Source organism: Podarcis erhardii (assembly GCF_964252035.2).
Source record: "Podarcis erhardii genome assembly, chromosome: 2".
Lineage (NCBI taxonomy): Eukaryota > Metazoa > Chordata > Lepidosauria > Squamata > Lacertidae > Podarcis > Podarcis erhardii.
The window spans coordinates 14,702,466-14,713,342 of record NC_138498.1 but is presented as its reverse complement, the minus strand read 5'-3'; the positions used below and the strand labels follow the sequence as shown (position 1 = coordinate 14,713,342).

At 43.2% G+C, this 10,877-nt stretch overlaps 1 protein-coding gene across 1 annotated transcript; it reads right to left on the bottom strand.

The window, feature by feature from the left end:
- Positions 1 to 1,636: 1,636 nt before the first annotated feature.
- Positions 1,637 to 10,493, bottom strand: NABP2 (nucleic acid binding protein 2). Its single transcript, XM_081849996.1, has 6 exons — positions 10,374 to 10,493; positions 8,558 to 8,696; positions 7,802 to 7,873; positions 6,308 to 6,389; positions 5,023 to 5,089; positions 1,637 to 3,369 (listed from the first exon to the last, which is right to left on the bottom strand). Exons 1-6 carry the CDS (start codon positions 10,450 to 10,452, stop codon positions 3,173 to 3,175), a joined length of 636 nt encoding a protein of 211 aa, XP_081706122.1. The 5' UTR covers positions 10,453 to 10,493; the 3' UTR covers positions 1,637 to 3,172.
- Positions 10,494 to 10,877: the final 384 nt, after the last annotated feature.

Genomic DNA, 10,877 nt, shown 5'->3' with positions numbered 1-10,877 from the left:
CCTGTGGAACGCCCTTCCAGCAGATGTCAAGGCGATAAACAACTACCTGACATTCAGAAGACATCTTAAGGCAACCCTGTTTAGGGAAGTTTTTAATGTGTGATATTTTGGTGTTTTTTGGTTTCTATGGAAACCGCCCAGAGTGGCTGGGGAAACCCAGCCAGATGGGCGGGGTACAAATACATTATTATTACTATTATTATTATTATTATTATTATTATTATTATTATGTATCACAATTAACATGTAACTTGAATTAATTTAAAATAGAATATTTGTTGAATATGATAAATAAGGCCATGGTATGTACAATTTTACAATATATTTTACAATATGCAGAGGATAATATGTGCAAAGAAACTGGAGAGAGGAGCTGACGGAAGTCCTGGGGGGGGGAGAGGGAGGGATGGGGGAGGGAGGAAAATGTAAATGGATATATTGATTGATAATTTAGTTGTTACAATTTTTCTATAAAAAATGTATATATAAATAAAATAAAATTGGGAAAAAATATTTTTTTAAAAAAGAAGAAAGAATAGGGAAGTGCCAGCATCAGATTTAGGGTGGTGCGGGCAGTTTCCCCACACAAGGCAAGCAAAGAGGGCGTATAATAATAATAAAAATAGTTGTTGTTTTACTAAAACCTATATTTATAAATGTACCTACTCAAAGTTAGGCCATGGTCAGATAGTGAGTTGCTGCAACCATGGCACAGTGCACTTGAGAGCATGCTCAGAACGGGAGGGTGCCAAATAAATATTTATGGTGGTAAATTCTGTCCTCACTCCAGGCACCAAAATCCACCCCTGGAAAGTGCCATAGCTCAATGGTTTTGCATGCAGAAGGTCCCAGGTTCAGTCCCTGGCATCTGCAGCTAAGACTGGGAATGTCTCCCTATCTGAAACCCTGGATTGCTGCTGGCTATTTTGAGTACTTGGGCAACACAAAGATTGATACACCAATGGTCTGACTTAGTGTAAAAGGTGCTCCCTATGTTCTTAGATGGTCTCTCAGGTCCACATCTGTCACTGCAATGACAAAGTCCAGGATTTCCATGTTGCGAGTGTGACCATGCTTCAAATATAACCAGAGATCAGATATAAAAGAAATAGGTTTCCTTGTGTGCAATGGTACTTATTCCCAGGAAACTGATTAGGACTGCAGCCTTATTCACAATCTGGGTAGTAGGCAGGGAGTTTAGAAATGGGTAATTCATATTACCTTACTTTGAGTAATCACAATCTCAACCAAGCTGGCAAAGGTCAGTTGGCTAGATTTACTGAGGTATTGTTATCTACACAATTATGTCATTTTGTCCTACTTTTGTAAGCAAACAAGAAAAAAGTTACTTCCAGTTTTGCACTCACATCCATTGTTCCATGGAATGACCCATTTTCTCTGATCAGAGACATTCACATTGTAAAGAGGATAAAATATTTATTCCCCAAACATTCATGAATAGTACATTCAAACTGTCACATCAGATTTTAGACAACAGTGACGTAGCTTTAAAAAAACAACCAGTTGAGAAATTCAAGCAATTACTCTAGAGTGGAGAACAGAAGGAAAGAGAGAATAGGAGACAAGGACCCAAACGGCTAGATAAAATAGCACTTCAAAAAAGAGAGAGAAAATGTTTCTTCTGAACATTTTATTGGCTTTCGAGAAATTGTTTTAAGTTTGGCAAAACGATTTTGTAGTGTTTAAATGCCATCTTATCTTCCTTTCAAAACTTTTAGTGTTCCATTTACAAAGCAGACTATTCTGCAGATTCCTTTTAGCTAACTGAAACCAGGGCAATCAATAGCTTTCTGGGGCCCTTGAACCTAATAGGCCCCTTAAATGTTAGGAGAGAGGAACAAGGACATAGAGAACAGCAATGATTAACCCCAGAAGAGGTTAAAGGGAGTAGTCTGAGTAGCTTTCTTACTTCACACAGGGTCTGGACCAGTTTAGAGGGAAACACACCTTACATCTCTGACCCTGGCTGGGCCTTCTACCAAATGAGAACCAAGCTGGCAGGCTTGTGAGCCTGACAGGCCCCACCCCAGAAAATATGCCCAACACTGCCAGCCTTTGATGCCAACCATGCTGAGATACACTGGAATAAAAACACAAATCTATTTAAAGTTTTCTGCACAAGAATAGAAATTAAAATATAACCGAGTCCTCATTTTTCATAATTTAGATTTGGGCATGTGTGTTTTTTTTTGAGGTTTTTGTTGTTGTTTAAAAGCTTCTCAATTTAGCCACACATCTAAATCTAACATCATCATTATATCTACAGAAACCTAGCTACAGGATGCTGTGAGCTATAATATCAATCAAGAATATGTTTGGGGGATACAGCAACAGTGCCATCTCACTGGCCGGTTCTGGATAGTCACTCAGTTTGGCTCAGAAAAAAAGTGGCATAAATTCTCTTTGTTTGTCTGGGTATGCCTCCTCCTTGCAAAACATCCCATGAAACTCAAGAGCCTTATGGAAACTGAAACACAACCTGTCATTTAGCCCACAATAATAATTAACAAAGCCACTCAGTCTAGAGTTGTTTCATAGATTTCGTCACAAGTCCACCATAAATAGTTTTAAACCAGAGATGGGGACCCTGTGGACTTTCAGATGTTGATGGACAACTCCCATCATCCCAACCATTGGCCATACTGGCTGGGACTGGTGGGAATTGGAGTCCAACAGCCCTTGAAGGCTCACATCTTTCAAACCCCTCTTTTAAGGGTTCTAGACCCTAGATTTTAAGGGGTTAAAATCAAGGACGCATGTGCCTGTGGCACAGGAACATGTCATCTGGGAAGTTAGAAGGGAGCAATGAAACGGAATCAGGTTAAAAGGTGGTCAGGCAGACATGTTAATTTCCTGCAAAGAGTGAGATTATCCAGGAATCCTGAAAAGAACAAGTTTGACCTGGGATTATCAGCATAAACGCACTCAAGACCCTCACCCAGTACTTGGCATCGCATGTTAAAAAGGAGATTTCAGTGGCTAAAATACAAATTGGTTTCGTACAATTCAGAGTCTCTGCATCCATAGCCTGGCCACCCGTCTCTTCTCGGGGTCAGCTGCTCTGCCTCAAAGCTGATCAGCAGGAGGCAAAGGTTAACACAGCAGGCAGTGGAGGGAAGGGACAGAAAAGCAACCCCAAATCCTGTGCTTGTTATCTCTTGCTGCTTCGCCGTGTCTCTTTGCCATTGCTGACTGGGTTAGAGGACGACCCTGACGAGCTTCCGCTCTGGTGGTTGGGCTGGCTCCGGGTGATGCGGCCGCTGGTGGGGTGAGAGGGGGCACTAGGTGTGTGGGTGGAGCTGCCAGATCCAGTGGTGATCAACCCATTGCCATTCTGGTTGTCAGTGACTAAAAGAAAGGGAGGGGAGGGGAAAGAAGAAGAAGAAGAGTTTGGATTTGATATCCCGCTTTATCACTACCCTAAGGAGTCTCAAAGTGGCTAACATTCTCCTTTCCCTTCCTCCCCCACAACAAACACTCTGTGAGGTGAACGAGGCTGAGAGACTTCAGAGAAGTGTGACTAGCCCAAGGTCACACAGCAGCTGCATGTGGAGGAGCAGGGAATCGAACCCGGTGGCTGGGGAAACTCAGCCAGATGGGCGGGGTATAAATAATAAATTATTATTATTATTATTATTATTATTATTATTATTATTATTATTATTATTACGAGTCCACTGCTCTTAACCACTACACCACGCTGGCTCCCAGGAGAAGGAGAACAGAAAAACCTTACTGGAACCCACAGAGATGGAGCCAACAAATCCACTGGTATACCTGCTGGGATATAGTATAAAGAGTCTTCTACTTATTGTTTTAGGAACTAAAGTAGCTAGCAGATGGGAAATGTGGCGTTTTCAGTTGAATGCTAGATGCATTCAAGTGTGTGGAATACACAATGCTATGCAGTGGTACCTCAGGTTACATACGCTTCAGGTTATATATGTTTCAGGTTACAGACTCCGCTAACCCAGAAATAGTGCTTCAGGTTAAGAACTTTGCTTCAGGATGAGAACAGAAATCATGCTCAGCAGCACGGTGGCAGCAGGAGGCCCCATTAGTTAAAGTGGTGGTTCAGGTTAAGAACAGTTTCAGGTTAAGAATGGACCTCTGGAACAAATTAAATACTTAACCCGAGGTACCACTGTATAGATCAGCTCTCACTGCTAGCTTTACAGGAGGGAGAGAAAGAGCGAAGTATTTATTTCATTTTAGAGAAGGGAAGCCTTTGTGCAAGACTGTGATAGAATATACGGTCAGAACGTTTCTGCTGACAGATGCTGTTTTTAGAAGCTGTAGGACTGATCCAATAAATAAGTAACTGATTCAATAAACAAATAACGTACCTAGTTTTGGTTTTAATTTAAAATTACTAGTTGCCAGTTTAAAAAGAAAATAGCACTAGCTTCAAAGGAAAGATTTTCCTTAGGGATGCAATAGGAAAGAGTTAAATCCCCCCCCCCAGCTTGCTGTAATTCCAGCAATTATTAGCAACTGCCCCCCACTCCATTGATACTATTTGAATTTAAAAAAAACACCTGTACATTAAACAATAAGATTTACCGGTATTTAATGGGCAGTATTCAACTGCCAAACCTGTCAGTGCAAGGGTTTCGTCTATGCAGTGTGGCTCCCCACCCCGGCGACGTTCCAGTGTGCGTGCCGTGCACCCTCATCAAATTTGCCCCAGAGGGTTTGAGTAACCCCTAGGACAGATTTAGGAGGCACAATTTGGGGTCAGGGAGAGAAGAGGATAACATTCCGTTGCAGAAGCATAAATCTTTGCGCTGACAGAACATTCATGTAATGTCACATTGGGTACAACCCATTGCCATGTCCAATTTGACCCTTAGATAGGCCATGAGTCAGATGTTGGCCGTTTCCAGGCTAAATAATACCACAAGGCACAAAATCCTGACACGCACGACTTGTGTTTCTCTCACCTGCAGGTATCCATTTCGTTCAATGATACTAGGAAATGCAAGATCATTCGCTGCCTACCTGCTGATGACGTGGAAGGCCCTGGTGTGGTTTGGGAGGCTGTGGGCGCTGCGTTGTCATTCTGTGTCTGTTGAAGAAAGCAAAAGTCTACTGAATTTTTTTGACATACAGTGGTACCTCAGGTTACAGACGCTTCAGGTTACATACGCTTCAGGTTACGGACTCCACTAACCCAGAAATAGTACCTCGGGTTAAGAACTTTGCTTCAACATGAGAACAGAAATTGTGCTGCGGCAGCAGCGGGAGGCCCCATTAGCTAAAGTGGTGCTTCAGGTTAAGAACAGTTTCAGGTTAAGAACGGACCTCCAGAACGAATTAAGTACTTAACCCGAGGTACCACTGTATACAGAAGTTCCACAGATACGACAGCCATGGGCAGAGGAGTGGGACGGGAAGGTTTACAGAAGTATGCTGAAATCAAACCTAACTATAGCTGTGTACACACCATATATTTAAAGCACATGACTTCCCCCAAGGAATCCTGGGAACTGTAGTTTACCTCTCACAGCACCCTTAAACTACAATATTCTTGAGGGTTGGGTGCATGTGCTTTAAACATATGATGTGTACACAGCCTGAGATGAATATATATAGAAGGAAGAGAAAAATGTTTTATAAGTCAATTGTGCAGAAAACAAGAGGTTATTGGAGGAGGGATCAGGGCTAGAGCGGTTACCATCTCCCCAAAAGACTTGCAGTGTGTCCACACTCATCTAGGCAAAGCACCCTAGAGAGAGGGGGAGCACATCTACATGCTAAGGAAGTCGATTCCATCCCAGTCATCATAACTCACTCTCGAGTCAGATCCAGTAAGGCAATCCAGAAGAACTGCCAAATCCATAACTGAGAAGACCTCCCTGTACCATTAAGAGTTAAACCAAATGGAAAACCCTCCTCTTTGCAGCTTCACCCCCTCACTGTGATGGGTAAAATTTGTGCTTTCCACTCTTCTCTTAAGATACAGGAATCCTCCCAGGTTCTGCACCTGAGACCTTACAGGCTTGCTTCCTGAAAGATTAAGGTGTATAATCCTTAACACCCAGCGTAGCTTCCATTTTCTCAGGGCAAGGAAATGCAACAGCTGCTTGTAGCAAAATACAATATAAAAATAAGCACTGGGGTATAGAGGAGAGCTGCACTGAGTGTAGGGTGGTCGCAAGAATTTGGAGTGATGCATTTCCCTACGGTAAAGGGAGGCATAAACACCCCTTCTGATAGGGTCAGGAAGCCCTTCCTTCAAAATTCATTTCGTCCCCCAGCGTTAGTTAAGAATCCTGATACTCACATTTTTGTTTTGCGACTGCTGGGCGACATATTCTGGGTTTGGCTCACTGAAATTTGGCACTTCTGAGTAAACCATACAAAACCTGGAACAGGAGGGGCAGCAGATAAAACGCAGCTGTCAGTCCACTGACAAATGTCTGTCCAGAGTAGCTGGGGGAACCCAGCCAGATGGGCAGGGTATAAATAATAAATTATTATAATATTATTATTCTCCTCTCCCTACATGTATGCAGCTCTACATGGGCAGTGAGGGATGGTAACCACATGCCAATTAGCAGTAATAATTTAGGCCTGGCCCTAGATTAATGCCAGACATTAACAAACCCAAATTTTGACAATATCCTTTGAAGTTTATGCTTTGAAGTTTATACTTTTATAAGAGCGGGGAAGCCAGGGCTGCAGGAGGGAAGGTAAAATAAAATCTCAAGCTGTCAAAATCAAAACCTGACAACATGCATATATTTTTTTTCCAGGCTATGGGTAATCTAATGTCCATACTATTGAAAAGAAGAAGAAAAACAATTTCAGAAATGGGTAGCAGAAGCACTTTCCGTTAAAGGCAGCAGCACGTGGGAACAACCTGAAGGCCCCAACTACAAGCCCCCATCAACCCCAACCAATATTACTCATATAATTAGTCGAGCATAAAAACTCAGGAATGGTGGGTCTTTTCATAGAAACATCCTAGGGGGAAAAATGGGAATCATTTGTAAGGGAGGTAGGAAGGATGTAGCATTTGCCTTAGATTACAAATTAGTGGATGCCCTTTGAAATGCACAGAGGGGTATTTATCCTACAGAGTTAATTAAAAAATAATGAGCATTTGTAGCACAGTTATGGAGGGCAGACAGGACGCGGGTGGCGCTGTGGGTTAAACCACAGAGCCTAGGACTTGCCAATCAGAAGGTTGGCGGTTCGAATCCCCGCGACGGGGTGAGCTCCCGTTGCTTGGTCCCTGCTCCTGCCAACCTAGCAGTTCGAAAGCACGTCAAAGTGCAAGTAGATAAATAGGTACCGCTCCGGCGGGAAGGTAAATGGCATTTCCGTGCGCTGCTCTGGTTCACCAGAAGCAACTTAGTCATGCTGGCCACATGACCCAGAAGCTGTACACCGGCTCCCTTGGCCAATAAAGCGAGAGTCGGTCACGACTGGACCTAATGGTCAGGGTTCCCTTTACCTTTATGGAGGGCAGGGGGGAGAGATTCTTATGCAAGCAATGCCCCTCAATGTTCAATACATTTGCCAACTGTAGCCTGAACCGTTTATTATTATTATTTATTATTGTATAAATATTATTGCAGTCAGCATGCAAAATAGTCACCAATCTTTTCTCTTTTGGAAGCTGCCTCCTTGACTTATGGTGGCGATAGCCCCTGGAGCAAATACTATCCTTTGGTGGAAATCTGGCTGTGTGTCTGAACTTAAAAAACCAACCATGTACCAAACCTCCAATTCCAAAAAAGCAACATTGGCATAAGCCAAATACAGGCCTTACTCTCCAACTTTCTGCAAGTCTCCTCCACGTCCAGTGTACAAGGTCAGGCATCCTTTGAAAACAGATGCATACCTAGGAGAGAGAGACCCATAGTTAGGAACAGCACAACATTCCTCTCAAAGTGTTGGTGCTGACATTTAAAGCCCTAAATGGCCTTGGCCCAGTATATCTGAAGGAGAGTCTCCACCCTCATCGTTCAGCCCAGAGGTCCAGCTCCAAGGGCTTTCTAGCAGTTCCCTCACTGTGAAAAGTGAGGTTACAGGGAACCAGGCAGAGGGCCTTCTCAGTAGCGGCGCCCGCCCTGTGGAACGCTCTCCCATCAGATGTCAAGGAAATAAATAACTATCTGACTTTTAGAAGACATCTGAAGGCAAGCCCTGTTTAGGGAAGGTTTTTATGTTCTGTTGGGAGCCGCACAGAGTGGCTGCGGAAACCGAACCAGATGGGCAGGGAATAAACAAACAAACAAATAAATAAATAAATAATATTGTGGGATGTGTCTTGTGCAAGGAAGATAAGGGCTAAGAATGTGAACAGAAAGATTCAGCAGGTGAGCTGCCCCCACCTGGAATAATAATAATAATAATAATAATAATAATAATCCTATGTGATTGTAAGTGTATACCTGAAAAAGCCTAAAATGGGCCCAACCACCTGTTACTTCTGGGGCTGAGGCTAAAGCTCCACTTGGAGAAAGGAACATCCAATTTCCCCCACTTTCTCCTATTGCACTCCTATTCGAAAGGTTGTCCATACCCTTTGGTGAGTCGGATGATGTCTCCTGGTTGGATGAGGTTGCCAACATCGTCCCACACAGAGATGTTTATGCTGCCAGTTTTGTCGGCTACTTTACATGTCCGCACTTCATGGCCATCCTTGGTCTTGGTAACCCGGCCTGGTGGCAATAATGATAATAATAATTTTTTTAATATACCGCCCTCCCCAGCCAAGGCCAGGCTCAGGGCGGCCAACAACCAATAATAAAAACAAGTTGAATGAATACAACTTAAAAACAAGATTAAAATACAATATTAAAATGCAGCCTCGTCACAGGAGGAGAAAGGAAAAAAGAAAGAGGGGGGAAGGAATGAAATTGGCTCCAAGCCAAAGGCCAGGTGGAACAATTCTGTCTTACAGGCCCTGCGGAAAGAAATCAGATCCTGCAGGGCCCTGGTCTCATGAGGCAGAGCGTTCTGCCAGTGTTGAAAAGGCCCTGGGCTCTGGTTGAAGCTAATCTAACTTCCTTAGGGCCCAGGACCACTAGGGTGTTGCTATTTATGGACCTTAAGGTCCTCCGTGGGGCATACCAAAAGAGGCGGTCCTGTAGGTACGAGGGTCCTAGCCCATGAAGGGCTTTAGAGGTCAAAACCAGCACCTTAAATCTGACCCTGTACTCCACCGGGAGCCAGTGCAGCTGGAAAAGCACTGGGTGAATATGCTCCCATGGCAGAGACCCTGTGAGGAGCTTAGCTGCAGCATTCTGCACCCACTGGAGTTTCTGGGACATTCTGGTAGGAATGGTTAGCAAAATTCATGGTGACCAAAATTCAAGGCAGCTAAAAGGGTGTTTCTGCTTTCAGGCCAGAAGTACAGGCTGAGAAGCAGCGAGTGTTCCGTGCCAATCCCACCCCATGGAAACATTTGCAGAGCACAGCTCTTTATCGCCAGAAGAAGAAGAAAATGAAACACTCCTGGAAAGGGGGAGAGGAAAGGGCACCCTCAAATTGTACGGCATTAACAAGAAAGGAACCTAGGAGTATTATTGACAGTGCAAGTGATATGAATTTGCAATGAACGCTATATATTTGAGGTGACAATATTCTGACTTGCAACAGGGTGCATCAGTACGAGATGACAGTCCAAGAAACCCACAACACTCAACATAGCACAACACTTTTCTGAATCCAGATAAAAACACTGTGCTAAAAGCACAAGTGTTTTTTTTAAAGGCAAGAGTAAAAGATCCTTAGATTCTTCCATAAGCTGCACTCAGCCTGACAGGAATCCAGTCTGCTTCTGCATTTCAAAGAATCCTATTCAGAAATACTAACAGTGATCATGCAATGTCACCTTTCATTGGCTACTGATAGAAGGAAGTCCATGTGCAGCCCATAATTAATACAGTGGTGCCCCGCAAGACGAACGCCTTGCAAGACGGAAAACCCGCTAGAGGAAAGGGTTTTCCGTTTTGGAGGCGCTTCGCAAAACGAATTTCCCTATGGGCTTGCTTCGCAAGACGAAATGTCTTGCGAGTTCCTGCGGGTTTTTCCCCTTCCCCCCCTTTTCCTAAGCCGCTAATCAGCTGATCCGCTAAAAGCCGCTAAACCGCTAATAGCACTAATCCGCTAAGCTGTCAATGGGCTTGCTTTGCAAGACGAAAAAGTCCGCTATACGAAGAGCCTCACGGAACGGATTAATTTCGTCTTGCGAGGCACCACTGTAGAGTAAAATAATGTGATGGTTCTATGTCTTTTAATATGATTCTGTGAAACAAGGAAGCAGACGGACCTCTCAGCTATACGGCAATAGGTTTTCAAAGCATGTTAGCTGTTGTCATCCGCAGAGCACTCACCTGTTTCCAGAACAATGAATATAAGATTGAGGTTTTTCAAGCCTGGTTTAATATCCTTCACCAATGTTTCTGTCGTCATTTTGAATGGCTTTTGATTTCCAGTATCTGAGTAAACAATTATTATTATTATTATTATTATTATTATTATTATTTCTTAATATCCAGCAAACAGAACAAACGAAAAAGGTGCTGACTGCAGTAGATAATAATAAAACCTTGTTATTTTAACCTTGAACAGAGGCACTGTTATTTTGTGACTTCCTCTAAGGACACAGAAAGCCATGTTTCAAATGTGTCCAAAAATCAGAAGTTCCACCATGTAGACACAAACGCAGCTGCTATTCCTAGCTTCCAGAATTAGACTGTCCAAATTTTATCGATTTCAAGATGTTTTGCTCTTTCCCCCCCGTCATTCTGTGTGAAAAATTCCGCAAATCAACAATTTTGCACAGAATGCCAAGAATGATTTTTTAAGAAATCTGGTATATGTCAGTTGATATGAAA

Excerpts from the sequence above, each read along its gene's own strand:
- NABP2 (XM_081849996.1), bottom strand. The coding sequence starts at position 10,452 with ATGACGACAGAAACATTGGTGAAGGATATTAAACCAGGCTTGAAAAAC. Across the intron at positions 8,697-10,373 it reads ATTCATTGTTCTGGAAACAG|GCCGGGTTACCAAGACCAAG; the intron begins GTGAGTGCTCTG and ends TATTGCCACCAG. Across the intron at positions 5,090-6,307 it reads AGCAGTCGCAAAACAAAAAT|ACACAGAATGACAACGCAGC; the intron begins GTGAGTATCAGG and ends TTTCTTCAACAG.